The sequence below is a fragment of the Prunus dulcis genome, chromosome 6, assembly GCF_902201215.1.
Source record: "Prunus dulcis chromosome 6, ALMONDv2, whole genome shotgun sequence".
NCBI lineage: Eukaryota > Viridiplantae > Streptophyta > Magnoliopsida > Rosales > Rosaceae > Prunus > Prunus dulcis.
Window position 1 is genome coordinate 8,858,936 of NC_047655.1, and position 17,436 is coordinate 8,876,371.

Genomic DNA, 17,436 nt, shown 5'->3' on the forward strand with positions numbered 1-17,436 from the left:
ACTCATCTTCCCAGACTTCACATGCAACTCTTCTCTAATATGTATCAACTGTTCCTATTACCACAAATTCAGTTGGTCAAACAAGCACAAACAAAGTTCTTATAAATTTTTTCTTTTTAAAATTCTATAAATAAATAAATAAAAAGTTCTTATAACAATACCATCTTGTGTAGCTTGACCAGCAAAATATTCATGCATGTCTGAGGTCCACAAATTATAATTTTCCTGTTACATATAGTAGATATGCACCTTAATTAATACAAATATATTAGTAATAAACACAAATAAATCATATATGACAATATTAACTACCATCCAGTCCATATTTACTTTCATTCCATTATGCCCTTCAAGAGTCTCATATTCATCCTATAACATATCAAAGAAAAACAAGATTTATTCATAAGTGATAAAATTCAATAGAAGGTTATGATTATTAAGTGCTGAAAAGAAGAATTTGTGTATCACCTATGGTATACTTACTATCTGTTGCAAGCATTCATGAGTATCCTTGTAGTTATCAGAAGCATCATTCCTTGTGTGTGCTTGTTCCTATACATAAAAAAACACCTTGACATGTATATGTTATATATGCACCTAAAGGTAATTCCAAAAGAAAACTGATATATTGTACTTGTCTTGGCAAGGAGCTTTCTATCCCATCATTAGATAGTCCAAGATTTGCTTGTGCCTACGAAAAAAGATGAAAGTATATTTAATAGATAGGCAATGACAATATGAGGAAGTAGATCAATATATGCCTTATGTACAGGAAAAAAATTTAAAGCATACCTTCTTTGGCTTCTTGTTATATTTTTTACCATTCGAGTTCTGATTCTTCACCCTTTTCGGGGCTCCTTTTGTATTTGAGACTCTTGGATCAAGCACATTGATATCACACAACACATTATTATTAACATTCTCTTTATCAACGCTGTGAAAATCATATGATGTGCCATTGAGAGAATGATTTATGCTTGCACATTGTTTCAAGGCTTTCTCCAATGCATGATTTACAATATCATAACTCTCTTGAGATAATGACCCCTCTTCAATCAATTTATTGGCTTTTCGAAACAAGTCATTGAAATGCTGTTTTTTGGGGTCAACTTCTTTTGACATATGTCTACTGGTGTATCCATTCCTTGCATCTTTTGTCCATCGTTTTAATATGTAATGACTTGGAATTCTAAAAACACCAGAAGATTGCAGCATAGCTATTGCATGCCTACAAAGAAACCCACTATATTCAAACAGCCGACATACACAACAGACTTCACATTTTCTTCCATCAAAGACAACCACAAAATCTTGCTTCTTTTCAAAATCTTGAACTTTAAAATTATTTTTCATACTTTCCTCCTTTTCTTTTATAGGATAACATGCCGATACTCCTAAAACTTGCAGTTGAAACTTCCTAAAAATTTCATGTGTGTAAATAACTGACATTTGCTTCTCAAAAGGTGATGGAGATTTTAAAGTAGGCTCTTTATGTAATGTCTTAAAATCTGCATGGGTTGCTGCTTCTTCTCTATCTTGTAAAGCCACCTTGTATTTCTCAACAAACTCTTTCAATGTAGTCTTCTTGTTTACATATTTATCAAAGAAAGAATTGATACTTTCAGATCTCTGAGTTGTAGACATTCCAGCAAAAAATGCATCTCTCATGTAAGTGGGAACCCAAAACTTGCGGTCTTCGAACAAAGATTTAATCCACTCATTGTTATCAAGCTCAAACACTTCAACCATATTCTGCCATTTTTGCTCAAAGTCCTCTACTGTCCATGAATTGTAGATGCAATTATTAAACATTCCCATAAAATTTCCATGCTTTCTCAAAACTTCACCAAGCTTTTGAGGGATCTTTCTCAATATATGCCATAAACAGAAACGATGACGAGCATTTGGGAAAACCTCCGTAATGGCTGCTTTCATAGCTTGATCTTGGTCAGTTAGTATAGCACTAGGAGCTTTCCCACCCATAGCTCTAATCCATGTCTTCATTAACCAAACAAATGTACAAGTAGTTTCATCCGCAAGTAGTGCACATCCAAGTAATGTAGACTGAGAATGATTATTCACTCCAATAAAAGGAGCGAAAGGCATCTTATATTTGTTGGTGATATATGTTGTATCAAACGAAATGACATCACCAAAATTTTTGTAGTCTTCTCGGCCTTTTGCATCAACCCAAAACACATTTACCAAACGTTGTTCTTCATCCAAATCCATTGCATAAAAAAAGTTAGGATTCTCTTCTTGCATTCTCGTGAAAAGCTCAAGCATTGCCTTAGCATCCCCGGATTCTAGTGCCAAACGACGTTCCTTATCTAGATGATTTCTAATGTCTTTTTCTAAAAACCCAATTTTCTCATATCCTCCGTATTGTTTGGCCATTGCAGCAAAAATTTTACTTGGCTTCACTCCAACTGAATGCAAAGCATTAATATTATACTTGTCGGCACTGTTGATTCTTCTATTACTTGGAAAGTAGTGTATATGCTCTGGATAGAGATCATGGTTATGCTCTCTGACAAAATTACAAACAAACCATTTTCCATCATACCTTCTTTTGACTTCCAAGCTTGCTTTGCAATCTATTTTCAAGCAAGGCCGTGGGTTAATAGCATCAGATTTTCGTTTTTAATACCTCGTACAAGCAAATTTTGTATCAATCCATTCTCCAGATGTCTTTGACCGACAACAAGATACCTTTGAGGCAGCAAATCCTTTTTGTTTGGCATACTCTGAATAAATTCATACGCCTTGTCATCTGAATGGAATTCCATTTCACTAAAGTCTGTGTCTTCATTAATAAAGCTTGCACTCTTAAATATATTAGTGTTATCTTGACTCACACCATCAACATCTTCTTCGGGCAAATTCAAGTCAATCTCGACTCCCATGGACACCTAACAATATAGGCTTGAGATAAAATATATAGAACCAAAAGAATAAAAAATCACCAAAATCGAATTCAATATGAAAACCTAAATATATTACAGTTTAGATTAACAAAAGAAATACCCATCAACCTAAGAAAATACTTCCAACAGATATCAATTTTCAGCACAATAATACAGCAGAAATGAAACCATACCTTTGACCAAGACTTGGAGCAAGAGAAGCTGAACAAGATGCTTTAGCTTTTGTGGTTGAGCCTGAGAGTTGAAAAGGCAGGAGCGTCTTCTGAAAGATAAAGCAAAGAGAAGACGATTTAGCTTCAAGGGCAAATATGGAAATATAATTTTTGGTTTTTCTGTAATTAGTAGCATTGTTTTATGTGTAAGGAAAGTGACACGTGTCAAGCAAAGAAGGGAGAAGGTCTAAAGGAGAAGGTTAGAGAGAAGGTTGCTAGCATTCCCCAAAAAATTATGGGTCCACACCGTTTCCCCGAAAAGCAACTGTTTCTCCAAAAAAATAAAATTATTTCTAAATTTGTTGTTTAAAGGTGCATTTTAAATGTGGGGCGCTCTACTTTGTAATAAGCAAAGCTAGGATTAACGTGAACTTGCTGATTTACTGCCTAGAGTGAGAAGGACTCTCCAAATTTGGGAAGGGAGATTCGAACTTGAATGTAAGGGGAGCTGAATCAACTAGTCTAATTCATATCTACGTGATTTTTATTTTATTTTAGGGTAAACAAAGATGGTAGAATTTGTGGTGAATGGGGGAAGGGCATGTATAATTATGGTAAGAGCCAATCTGGGATAGAACTGAAAGTGGAAAAGGGAATGCTGTAGGGGCAACCCCTTACCCATACCTTAATAGGAGGATAAATTAAAGGAAAAGAAAATCCAATTGCAATACAGTAATAAGTCTGTACCTGCCAGGATTACAGTCTGTACCATTATGGACAGAAGCAAAAAACAACAATATGTAGGGTATGGTTCCAATTCTATTGGAAAAAAAACCAGATTTGAAATTAACCACCTAAAGTAACTTATTTATTTTTTTATATATTTTTTTTCGTTGCTGAAGAAAGGAAAACTGCCAACACTAGAAACAACTCTTAATTTATTTTATAACGCGGATCAAAGTGTCGGGGAATGAAGACAGCCAAACTGTTGTACTCAAATCTCCATAGTCGCTAAAGCTCACATCGAATCTTTGTGAACCTGAACGCTCGGGATTTTTCTGTGTAGGACGTTCCTGCTTTGTTAAAGTACGAGTTTTGTTGATATTGTCGACAATTGATAATATGTTGGTACGTTTAACATGCTGGTACGTTTTGTTATTGACATATTACACGGATGATGATAGCATATCAATACCCTATCTTGAGCAACACAACACACTTAGACCAAGTGCTTCTCAACATTTATTGGAGGATGACAATGATAACACATCAAAACCCTATTCCGATCAAAACAACACACTCGACACATGTCATATCTAAACATTTCCTATAGATTTGCAAGTAAAAATGAGTGTGTTCGTAAAAAAGAGAGTAGAGATTAATCATAGCTAGCAACTTAAACATGTGAAACATTACTCATCCATCAATCATTTTCTTTCCATTGTTTCCTTCAATATATATTGTCCCAACCGAGCACATGAGAAGGAAGCTAGAGTGCCCAACACAATTTTAAAGGGCGCATGGTGAAGTAGGTCCCCCAAGAGGACCCCTTTTTTTTTTTTTTTTTTGTCTAAACCCCAAAACCAAGAGGACGTTATGTACTCATGCATTTGGTCAGTCGTGTCATTTCATCGTTCTTTCTTCCACACCACGATTTTCACGTGACTGGAATACAAGTGCTCTCACTCCTACTCCACATGAGATTATGCCAGCCAAAATAATAAACTCATTACGAATCTTTTAATGTTATTAAGGAGATTTGACAACGTGTCATAATTTTTTGTGTTTCATATCTGAATCAAATTTTTTAAAACTCGAACTCGATACGATAATTTGACATGCTAATGTTGCGTGTTGTGTCATGTTTCAGCTGCTAATCCATTAAAACATTTTAAGAGCTCAAATAATGCTATCTAAATTGTCAATGTTTGAATTATACCAAATGCATCGGAATTATTTAGAAAAATGATTGCATGAAGCCACATTAATGATGATAACAATGGATTAAAATTTATTGAGACAAGAAACATTACATATTAATTGGCTATATTCATTATTTTGCTTTAATTAATGAAGGAATGAGGAATTCGAACGTAAAATCTCTTCGATGTTGTGAACAAAAGGACTACCATTGAATCGAGAGATAATACCCATTAATTATGAAGAGTTCAAGCACCAACAACAACTAAGTGTGTGTGTGACATTATGAGCCATCATATTGCTAACTTTTCAAAGCTAGTTCTTACTTTAGTGGTAACATCATATCATCTTCACTGTTTGGTGTAGTTAGCTCACATCTGGACCTCCAATAGGGACCTACTTTAATTCTTACTTTAGTTGTCAATTAAATCATCACATCTGGACCTCCAATAATTCAACAATATTGGATACAGAAACTAGCAAGGCCACTATTAATCATGGATGAGAGTAATGAATGGCGACATTTTTCTGACTTTGGTCACGGGCATGAGCGACCAGTAGGGACCTACTTCAAGCAATCATGTCTAATGGGACATAAGTCTTTTGGAATGACAAATGAGGATAACACTGTTTTGCTATTCTTAATCAATTACAAATTGTTATGTGAAAAAATTATCATATATAACATACCGTAATTTATCTAAAATAGCAAAATAATATTATCCTCGTTTCATGAAAGTGTTTCCATACACGCAAAACCTTTTGTCTAAAGGCTGCAGCTCCTTTTTTATTTTTATTTTTTTATTTTTATAGAAATGGCGTAACCATGTAACCATTTTAGTGGCCCCCAATGTACAATGCATTTACTACAAGTTGTTCTTATGCAAACCCTATAATCATTCATAATAATAATAATAACTTCATTAACAGTTATATAATAAATGTTTGTACGCCCACTTACACAATCAACATAAAGGGAAAAGGAAAAAATAAAAAATAAAAAATCCAGCCATATCAATTGATTCAACCTCCAATACTCAAAACCAATGTCTTTTATTATGTAAGTTATTTATCGTTGAAAGAATAAAATTTTCCTTTACAGCCTTGTGTTATAATTCGTCTAATTCTAGCTATTCCTCTTCGGAAATAACATGATTCTTCAAACTAACGAGAGTGCATCCAATTCTAACTTTTAAAAACTTTTTGAAAGTAAATGACTTTTATAGAGTTGAAAGATTCTTAATGAATTTTACCTACTTTATAAAGTTAAGTGATATACTTTTATCTAAATTTTGTAATATTTATTTATAAATAGTATTTATCTTTTAAATATTTATCATAGAGTAGTATAACGAAAAAAGAAATTGCTTCTAATATTTATGTTTTGTGTGGTGAATTAACTCGTCCGCAAATGGAATAAGTAGCCCAAAAAAAAGAAAAAAGATACAATTGTGTAAAAGCAAAGAAATATTTTTCCATGTCTAAGAACTTTTCACTTGAGAACAGTGTCAAGTATGGAGAAAATAAGGTTACTGCTCTTGGATGCAACTCAAATATAAGTTGCGCAATCAATATTATGGATTTAATTAGTTTAGCTTGTAGAGCTGGGTCTTGGGGAAGAAGGAACAAATTATCCGATTGCTAGAACGAAGTTAAGATCCTCAAGACCTTCTGAAAGTGTACTTTGTTTGGGTGGGAGATACCAGTACAGTGGCATAATGATAGAGCCAAGCCAAATAACAGAACTAGAATGTGGGGTTAGTTGTAAACCCCAGGATGCTAAGAGCTAAATTGCTATTGGAGAATGTGGGTTTTGTAACAAAATCATATGCTCCTACAGATAGGCCTTAAAAATTGCAAATGGAGGCCAAATAAATTTATGGAAGAAACCAATGCAGTCCCACCGTAGCTCTTAGTGCGTAGCAATTGTTTCAAGCATTGAAAAAAAAAAAAAAAAACAAGCAAGAAATGGCTCATCATCATAACAATTCCCAAGACAGATAATGGAAGCCAAAAAAAAAAAAATCAAATTGAAGGTGTAGTAGGCCATCTCTTGATAGTACACCGACCAAAGATGAAGGGGGTCTAGAGACCCAAACATGGTGGCACACCCTCGAACGGCCAAAGCTGCAGCATGATCGAATTCATTGATAAAGTCTTGGATAAATTAGCTAGACTTTTGGTGTTAAGAATTAGGTTTAAAAGTATTGAAAAGTCCTTCATTTAACAAAGTTTTCAAATGTCATTAATTTTTTGGATACCACAAAACTTTTAAAGACTTTTTAAAATCACAATTGAATACTACTAAACTTTTAAAGACTATTTAAAAGTCATAGTTGAATACCTTCAGACTTTTAAACTTATTAAAAGTCTTTAAAAGTTAGAATTGAATACACTCCCTAAGTTTCTTGTACTTTTTTTTTTGGAAGGAGAAACTAAAACTCTAGTCGCTCTTTTTGTGAGTTCCAAAGAAAAACTCTGTAGATGGGGAGGAGGAAGAAGCGTTATTGCCCCTCTTCCCCTCCTATCTCCTTGCATTTTTCTTTTGGGTTAATGAATAAGTCTACTGGAAAGTTTTAAATGAGAAACCCTTTGTGGTGATTTCTTTTGAGCCATGCTCATATTAAAGTTCTCCATCACCCCTTTTAGGCGATCTCAAAAAAATCATTCTCCTAAAATTCGCTCTTTAACATTGCTCATGCTCTCTAAATTTGGGTCTACATCGTCTTTGATGAAGGTTGCTACAAATCACCCACTTATTTTTTTATTAAGGTAGTTGTTTTCGTTTATTTGTTCACTCTTTTTTATTTTGTTTTTGTTTTTGTTTTTGGAATACCTTTCCTATTGAAAGGGGCGATAGCATATTAAACTCACACACACAATACGGATGCTAGGACTCGAACCCAGGACCTTGCCTGAGGGAGTAAATACTCCAAACCACTACACTAATGGGTCCTAGCTTATTTGTTCACTCTTATGCGCATGTAGATCGCTGAAAACCATGTTTTCCCCAAATCTGTTACGGATGCGATGGTGGATATGGCCGTGACGATATGCTTCTTTAGGTGGTGGTGGTGGTAGGGTTCGTTTAGGCTCATGGGTTGCTTTATGGTTTCAATTATGTTGGGTATATATGCTTTGTTTTGGCTTATGGTTAATTGTGGTGATGTGGACTAGTAGTTTTAGTGCGGTTTTTGTCCACTTTAGTTTTGTTTTTATTATGTTAGTTTGTTGTCCTTTTAGGATTGGTACTTTAGATGTCATGTTGATATCTTTGATTGTACAGTTGAAGTTTATCTTTGTTTGAAAAAAAAAAAAAAAAAAACTATGCCTTCTCCCACCATCACTATGTACCCAACCCCACCATTTCGACCACCACCATCGAAGGACAACAAAGAAATAACCCAGTCACCAGTGAAGGTCTAATCCCCAACGCCTTAACCACTTCCCATTTCTCCCCCATTCTCAAACTTCATCCATAGATCCCCTTTTTCTTATGAAAAATAGACTTCGTAAACAATAAGAAATGTAGGGTGGTTTGCCTTCGTGTTGGGTGGAAAGAGTGGTCCACTAGTTGTTGTTTATTATCAGAATAACAATTCGACTTGGGAAGATGAGTTATTGTTAAATTCGACAAGGAACAATGATTTTTTATACAATCAATAGTGACGGAAGGGGGCATCAAATCAAAGACCTCGGTTGCAGTGATAAATGTTGTTAACCACTCGAATTACAAATCTTTTATAGAGATAAGTTTTCTATTAACATGAAAATATATACTTATTCTAAATTGATTGTGATGCTATTTTTTCACGCCCTAACTTAAAGAAAGTATCACTTCTCAAATTAAAATCGTTAGTTAATACTGAAATTCAATATTCTAGAACAAGTAGATGATGAATACTTAATTAGTTTGAGAGCAAAACATCCTTGTTATTTTGGTCAAACCCAAAAAATGAAGCCCATAGATATACTTAATTAACTTACAATTTTCTAATTGTGTGTATAATATGTGTTCATTATTCAACTTTTATGCATAGATTTTCTTACCATGATAAAACCACACGGCAACGAATGAAGTTGGTGAGCAAAATAATAATAAAATATTTCTTCATATTATATATATATATATATATATATATATATATATATAATGAGCAACTCAACCCCGCACACGTCACTTCCTCGGTACATGACATCAAAACTTTGCCTGCTTGGCAACTTCGAGCTGCCACATTACAAAGACAACTTTTTTGCTTTTTTTGGTGTCGAAAACATCACAAAGACAGCCAAGGCAGGTGTTCCAATATGAAATGCTACGGATCATATTCTTATTGCATTACTCAAACGTGCGGCAGCAATAAACACATGCAGGCACACACTTCACAGTATTATTATTTTGTTTGCCCTTCTTTTTATTCGTATAAGATTTAAACGTGACATATATGCCTGATAAACTAGTATCAAATTTAGGTGAAGATTACGTTATTATTCATATCTCTAAGGTTTTGGATAGTTTAGCTATTTTTTTGTACTTTCTTAGAGTGTTTTTATTTTATCGAAGCATCTGGTCCAACTAAGTGCTTTAATAAGTAGAGAGGCTTCATCTTAGCTCTTGATTAGCGTATTCGTATCTGTTTTTTTTTTTTTTGGGGGGTTTGAAATGGTTTTTATTTTTTATTTTTTTAAAAGCAATATTTTAGTTTAATTTCATCTAAAACATGGGGAGAGGGATTTGAACTCAGATGCAGAGTGAGGAGCACATCCGTTCTAGTCAATTTGAAAATTCGAACTAATTTTAGAATATGAAAAAAGAGGGAGATCAACATTTTGCTTTTATTTCTGTTTCACGTGGCATGGGATCTTTAAAGTAGTGGGAGATCAGATGTAAATCCAAACATTAACAATATTGTAATGCAACATGTGCTGGTGATGACTCAAGCAACATATATTCGATTTTGTAGGATTGGGATGCAATTTAACTTAAGAATGAAGACATATATAGCAATCAAACGGATCTTCCACTCTCTCCAATTTCTTATGCAATATGATTTTGCAAGTATGTATTGCGAATTTGCGAGAGTAAGAAACCTCATATATGATTTTGGTATTGTATTTATGTTGGCAAAAATGTATCGATAATACGTGGATACATTTTCTTTGCGACAATACTATGGACGCATTTTCGATCGCATATGGACAACCATACACGTCAAATCCTTGGTACATACAATCACCTAACCTTGGTTGCTTGGCAGCTTAGTTGCCACATTACAAGACGTGTTCTGACTAGTTCTAGAAAAACTAGGCACTACATTTTCGAAACGTGCTGTAGCAATATACATATGATATGCAGATCACAATTGACAGTCTTCTTGACTGTTTTCTTTTATTGTCCTCAATCGCTAAAAGGATAGTGATGGATTTTCATCATCAGAAAAAAGGATAGTAATGGATATTCTTTTCTACGTCGTGGCCGTCGCTATTGGAATAAAATGTAAATAAAACTAAAACTGTTTAACATGTTTGAAGCCTGCGTCCCCATGTTTCAGATCACATGAAACTTGCCAAAACGCTCAAGGCTTGTTCTTGTTTCTTAAATTTAGCACCAAATCTAGATAAAAGCATAATATGCATGCATAATTTATACAAAAAATATCAAAAAAGTTAATAATTCTGTCAACCTGTACAGATGTTGCAAAGGACAATCCCAATTGGTTATTTTAATAGTAATCAATTGACTTTTGTTTACTAATGGATATTCAACCTCATATGAAGTCTAGTCTAGTCCAGTAAAAAAGGGTCTTAATTTGCATTTTAAATGTCTCATATTTGAATTATAATCGCACCGTGATGTGTGTGTGAGAATCTCCTTTCCCTGTAATTTAGACTGTCGCTTATACTAAATAAAATTATTTAGAAAATTAAAATTGAAAACAACATATAAAAGATATTTTAAGAAAATACATGATCGGAACCATTTTTCTAATAGAAGAAATAAGCTATAAACTCGATCGGTCATGGAATTTTACTCCTTATAGGTAACAGAAAATGTAAACTTGAATAAATATAGTTAGTTGACGAGAAGGATTCATAAGGAGGACCAAGTCATCATGTCAAATTTGCCTTGTAGGTAACATCCCCCTTGGCACATCCCACAATTTGGACTGTGAGATATTGAATTTGGCAACATATCCTGCAATTTTCCTTGCAGAGAAAAAAGTAGAATAGAAAATGAAAGTCAATCGTTTGTGTGGTAATTTTAGGTAAAGAAACATTCTTAAAGGTTAGCTCTAACTCTAAGTCGATCACCTTACCTAACAGCTAATGCAAGTAGTTGTGTATAGCGACACGGAGGAACAAACCTAAATAAAGAGAAATAAATAAAAAGTAATTAGATAATGATATAGAAAATTTATTGACCTAAACTACTCTCATTTACGGAGAAGAGGATTTAAATTTAAGAGACAGGATACTATTCTAGTCAATTGACCTAACATATATGTATTTAATTTTAGTATTTATTTTCATTGCTAGGAGAGAATATTATTTCATTTTTTATAATGTTATGAAAATTAAGATGTGATCCGTGGTCCTTAGAAGAGTACGTTGACCGTAGAAATTATGGCAAGTGGCCTCCCTATATATATACATACATCCATATATGATATATACATGGATCATGTGGTGCCACATGTTTGCAGGGACAAAATGGTTATGTCGATGGAAGGCGTATTAGATGGTGAAATCATACAATTTCAAAATCACAAGTTGGACGGGCGAAATTATAGAATGGTACTGTACCACTACGTCAGTTAGTGGTATTTTCATTCAAAATATGACATGTGTTATTTTTAAAAAATAAATTATGCTGTTTTTACAGCTGGACTTTTACTCTCTAGAATAATACATCTACATATACCAAAACGCCGGAAACCAGCTCTCACGACGGCAACCCAATCTTCTCTACCTTGTACTGCTACCCGACCAACCACCCAAGGGTTTTGGTTAATCTGAAACAAGAACCCACATAAAAAATCACTGGAAACTTAAACCCATAGAAAGTTTAAGCAGTGATGTTGAGAAATTGATTGGAGGATATCAGAAAGAAGAAGGAAAGAAATCGATTGTAGGATCATCACGAAAACTGATGATCCCCTTTGTAGTTTCTGTACAAATGATGATCAACAAACCCAAAAAGAATTACCCGCATACTGTAGAAACATGTTCTGTCCCTGAAGGGGCGATTGGGTTAGGTTGCACAAAGATGGGGATTGGGTTGTGGGAGGTGGTTTCCAGCAACGTATTTGGGTTCTTTAACTTTTTAAATAAATAAAAAAATCATGTTCTAAATAAAAAAAGAATTTTAAATCCATCTGTAAAAAAAGTTATAATTTATTTTTTTTAAATGACATATGACATATTTTAAATAAAAGTACTGTTAACTGACGTGGTAGTACATTACTATTCTATAATTTCTGGTTAGAGAGTACATATATTACTGCAATAAAATGTAACAATAGCTAGCTAGCTTAATCGGGACTGTAAAAACACCAATATGGTGAAACAAATTGAAAATCATAGATTTTTTTTTTTTTTTTTATTGATCGAAGAAAATCATAGATCAAGTCTGCAGGGACGTGATGTTTCACGATATTGATATTATATATATATATATATATATATGTGTGTCTGCTTTTTTTATTTCCAAATAAAACACCAATATGATGAAACAAAACATTGATGTTTGCAAGTTGCAGAGAAAGTTGTGGAGGATGACACTGAAAATGACTTTTAATATAAGCGATTCAATTTACGCACTATAACATTAACGCTTGAGATACAAGTGTGAACTAGTTGGTCCCACATAAGAAACAATATTTAACACGTTGTTATTAGGCAGATATTTATCGTACACACGTCATATTCGAAGTTATTTATTTTCTAAATTACCATTTAAATATTATCTCTGATGGGAAAAAAAAAAAAATATTTCATCGTGATGTTCTTGTTATAGACCTATTCTTGCCATATCCACAGTGGTAACTTTTTCACCTTTGGCCTGAACATAGTTGTAGTAGATTGGTGTGATGCTTTTGTCACACCGCCCCAACCCTCGAGAAAATATCATTTCTCAAATTACATTCATTAAGAGAGAAACTGAATATTCTAGACTAATGGTCAGTGACACACATTATTGTCTTGATTATTATTAGCCAAATCAAGTCTGTGCTGGTTGATAATGATCCACTTCTTGTTGTGAAGGAGAAATTTGGAGAACTTATGCAGGAAGGGCTTCGTGAATATAACCGCATGATCCACTTGCCATAATTTCTAAGGCCAACAACATACTCTTCTAAGGACCACCGACCACACCTTAGTTTCTCTAGAACATTACAAACAAGTTTATATTTGAGGGACGTTCTTGTAGGGCTCACGCCGCATTGTATTTAACTAATTCAAACCGTTTATTTTGTAAATATTCATTCAAATATCATCTTTACAAAAAATCACTTGAATCCGATATCATTTTGACCACTCAATTAAATTATTGAAATTTTAGTACTTTTTTGAAGCACCGTGTTCATTAATTTTGTAAGACACAATTGGATATCAAAACGGTTTCCTATTTGTCTAATTTTTTTTTTGCAAGAATTATCTATAAATGTAAATTTAAAAAACAGATAGTTTTGATCGTTGGAAAAATATTTATAGAGTATCTTAAAGGATCTCCATTATTTGAAATTTTTTTTTCAATGAAAGGGACTATATATATCTATCAATTCCTGCATACTGTTTGGCACCTTAATTGCCAGTTACTAGATGCCACAGCAAGAAGACAGGTCTTATAATTACAAAAGCTACATCTACCAGATTCATATATATAATATATATGGTGGCACTTTTTTCACAGTGTTCTTTGTTGTTTGAATTTTGTTGTGTCCCCAGTTATTAGAGGACAGTAAATGGATAATATTTTGTATGTTGTGGTGGGCTATTTTAATTAAATTATAAATGAAATGAAAACGTGCTATATATGTTTACATGTTTGAAGCCTGCCTAGATAACATGCATCTTGCCCAAAGGCTCAAGGCATATGCATGCATAAGTAATTTGTTTATGTTATGACAAAAAAAGTTAAAACGATTTAAAATAGAGCCGTCAACTTAAAAAGTAAGAACATTATACTTTGAAGTCTCAATTTAACCCTAAATTAATCTAAAGTATTTGGTAACGCGTCAAGAAATATTCACCAAAGCCGCCCAAGCAAAGTCTAGTTTTAATATGATTAATCTTAAATGATAATTTAAATTATAAAAAATAAAGGAACTTTCTCACACACACTATAATGATTTGAAACTCAAATTATTGATCTATAAATTAATACCATTTTTTACTGGAACTCATATTCATTTTAAAATAACATTAGATAATATATCTACTGAAAAGAGGCACATGTTTATAGACTAAACTTTAATACATATGAACTTTTTGTTGGTCATGGAATCATTGACTTTAAAAATCTTCAACCTGTTTTATTTAGCCATTGGCCAACTAAGAAATTAAATATTGCAAGCTGTACAGAATTTAGAGAGATATTATTTGTTTTTCTTTCAGTTTCAAGTGGCATAGGATGCTTTAAGTTAGTGGGAACTCAGATGTACATCCAATATACAATATATAAAAAAACATTGTGCAGCATGTGTTGCAGGTGACTCGCGTATTATATAATTGTAGCAAGATCTGAAGCAAAATGAAACTAGTACTGCATATAATTAGCTAGATCTGAAGCTCGAAATTAACTATATCACAACAAATAGAGAGACACCAGAATTTGAAGCAAAATGTCCTTCACTTGAAATAAGACTACGTTCTATAAATTGTGTCTCTAAAACATATTGTTCATCTCTTGTGTCTCTAAACATATTGTTTATCTCTTGTCCTTTTAACTTGTTGGTTTGTGATACAACTAAAGGTTAGTAAGTCCTAAATTCGATGACTAACACGCATTAGATCAACTAACGTATCATCACAACCAGGCCAAAAAGAACATGTTTACACTATAATCAACCGAGCGCATTCGGCATTAGACGACTAGTACCTGGACAGGCACGCCAGCTGCCAAAGGGGAAAGAAACACTCCAAAAGACATACAGACAAGCCCTTAGAGTGCGAGTGACATCATCACCTTCTTAACCTACCGAAGGGGGACCCCCTTCTGAAGTGGTAAGCCACCTACTGATGCTCTCAACTACAAAACCTAGGACCATGGACACGCGTCTCCTCCACAACAGTTTGCACAAAGTCCCACATTGAAACTTTGTGCAAAACTCTTATTTTCACTTCCTTATAAATAGGGAATAGTGCCTAAGTAAAAAGGGAGTAATTACTTTTCACATTTACCGTTATTCTGCCAAAATTACCACATATCACTGACTTAAGCATCGAAGAGCCTTCGATAAGTACCACATTGATGCCCGAAGCTTGACGGCTGCTTCTTCTTTGTCTCCTTCTACATGACTCCTATGTACCGAAGTTTCATGACCTTCTCACTCAGCTAAAAATCCAATACTCCTTTACCTAAGTTACATTCCCAAAAAGAACATCAATAAAACATATTGTTCTTCTTCAATAAAGAAATAGTAAGTCAATAAATTTGTCAACATTGACAATAAGTTGACTTTGTTTTTTTTTTTTTTTGCCAAGAGTATATGCATAATCTCAACAATCTCACACGTTATTTTGGTTTGTGGGGTTGAAAACCACACATCATGAAATCAAAAAATAAAAAGGTTTACGTTGTGTCGCACGTTTCTGGTTAGTTGACCACCTAATTATTATTTTAAGAAAATTTGTTCATCAAAATAATAAATTTAATTTCTAGAAAAATGTCACAGAGATTAATTTAGTTAGCTGAGAAAGATTGATAGACAGGAGTGCATTTGGATAAGGGAAATACACTTGAAATTTTGACAAAATTTAGAATTTCTAATTGACATAAACCAATTCTAGTGTTTGGATAAAAAACCATAGAAATTTAGAAATTCCGCTTGAAAAAAAACATGGAATTTGGAGATCATAAATCCTAAGTTTAAAATTCTATCTAAAAGTCATCATTTCTAAAATCCCAAGAGAGATTGAGTTTAAAAAAAAGATAACTTTACAAATAAAGGTTAAATTCCGTGTTTTAAATCATTCACCCAAACAAGAAACTTTACAAATTCTAGAACATTAATTTCCGTCATTTTAAATTTCGTCATTTATGAAATCCTTTGTAGTTTTAAAATTTCCTCATCCAAACGCACTGTAAATGTTCAATAACGCTACGGGCACCAACTTGTTTACCAACTTTTGAATACCAACACATGTGGCACATGACATGGCACCCTATGTCATCTGCCACCTCATTTATTTTAATTACATAATTTGTTATATAAATAAAAGAATTTCACACCGAAAAAAGAAAAAAAAAAGAAAAAAAGAAATTCTTTTATTTATATAACAAATTATGTAATTAAAATAAATGAGGTGGCAGATGACATAGGTTGCCATGTCATGTGCCACATGTGTTGGTATTCAAAAGTTGGTAAACAAGTTGGTGCCCGTAGCGTTATTGATTTTATAAGCCCATTCCTACTCTAATAAATATTAGCTCACTGCACCAAATAAATATAGCCCACACATGCATTGTTTTTATTTATTTTTATCACTAATATAATAAATATAGCTTAATCCTTTATTTAAAATAAGCCCGCTCCTCTTGAAGCATATAGGAAATAATAAATATCAATTCAAACCTATATAAATTTTATTAGAAGCATAACTCACGCTAAGGGTTTACTAACTTGAGCTATTCTAATCGTACTGATATTGGGCTACACCCACAGAGAGTAAACATTGAAAAATTTCTTCTAGCCACCCAAAACACCATATTTGAACCTTGAGAGCCTAGAGGAAATATCTCTCCTCCTCTAAAAAATTGTACCACCTATCTTCAGTGGGTTCTTCAATCTTGGTAAGTTTTTCTCTTTTTATATATATTCAATTTCCAATTTTAATTGTTGTTGTTAAGTTTTTATAATTTAGGGTTTGGGTGAAAACTTTTGGAGATTGTTGACATATGTTTTATTTTTGCAACTTGAATTATTAATTAGCATATATGATTTTTGGTGTCTAGTATTTCTTGTTAGGATATCATGCACATGATGATAATAAACCGGCAAAGAGAAGAAAAACTATTTATTCATTCATCAAAAAAAGTGGATTTTATTTATATTCTTGGGGGTAAGCTTGATGAGACTTTTTGATTTGGTGCTGGACCCTATGAATGTTCTTGGGGGTCCTCTATTTAGAGGCTAGGCAGATGTCCAATCACTTTCAAATCTTCCTTTATATGCTATTGCTCGTGATTGGTTGCTCTGGGTGGTGACTAAGAT

The 17,436-nt window shown here is 33.3% G+C and overlaps 1 protein-coding gene and 1 long non-coding RNA gene across 2 annotated transcripts; both read right to left on the bottom strand.

Annotated features, from left to right (window-relative positions):
- Positions 1–178: 178 nt before the first annotated feature.
- Positions 179–538, bottom strand: LOC117629688. The gene is made up of 3 exons (XR_004586144.1): positions 484–538; positions 313–369; positions 179–225 (listed from the first exon to the last, which is right to left on the bottom strand). It is a non-coding gene; the product is annotated as an uncharacterized LOC117629688 (long non-coding RNA).
- A 127-nt stretch (positions 539–665) lies between these two features.
- Positions 666–2,397, bottom strand: LOC117630224 (protein FAR1-RELATED SEQUENCE 4-like). The gene is made up of 3 exons (XM_034362971.1): positions 1,448–2,397; positions 822–1,228; positions 666–691 (listed from the first exon to the last, which is right to left on the bottom strand). Exons 1-3 carry the CDS (start codon positions 2,395–2,397, stop codon positions 666–668), a joined length of 1,383 nt encoding a protein of 460 aa, XP_034218862.1.
- Positions 2,398–17,436: the final 15,039 nt, after the last annotated feature.

Excerpts from the sequence above, each read along its gene's own strand:
- LOC117630224 (XM_034362971.1), bottom strand. The coding sequence starts at position 2,397 with ATGGCCAAACAATACGGAGGATATGAGAAAATTGGGTTTTTAGAAAAA. Across the intron at positions 1,229-1,447 it reads TCACCTTTTGAGAAGCAAAT|GCATGCAATAGCTATGCTGC; the intron begins GTCAGTTATTTA and ends GTTTCTTTGTAG. Across the intron at positions 692-821 it reads GAAGAATCAGAACTCGAATG|GCACAAGCAAATCTTGGACT; the intron begins GTAAAAAATATA and ends CTTTTTTCGTAG.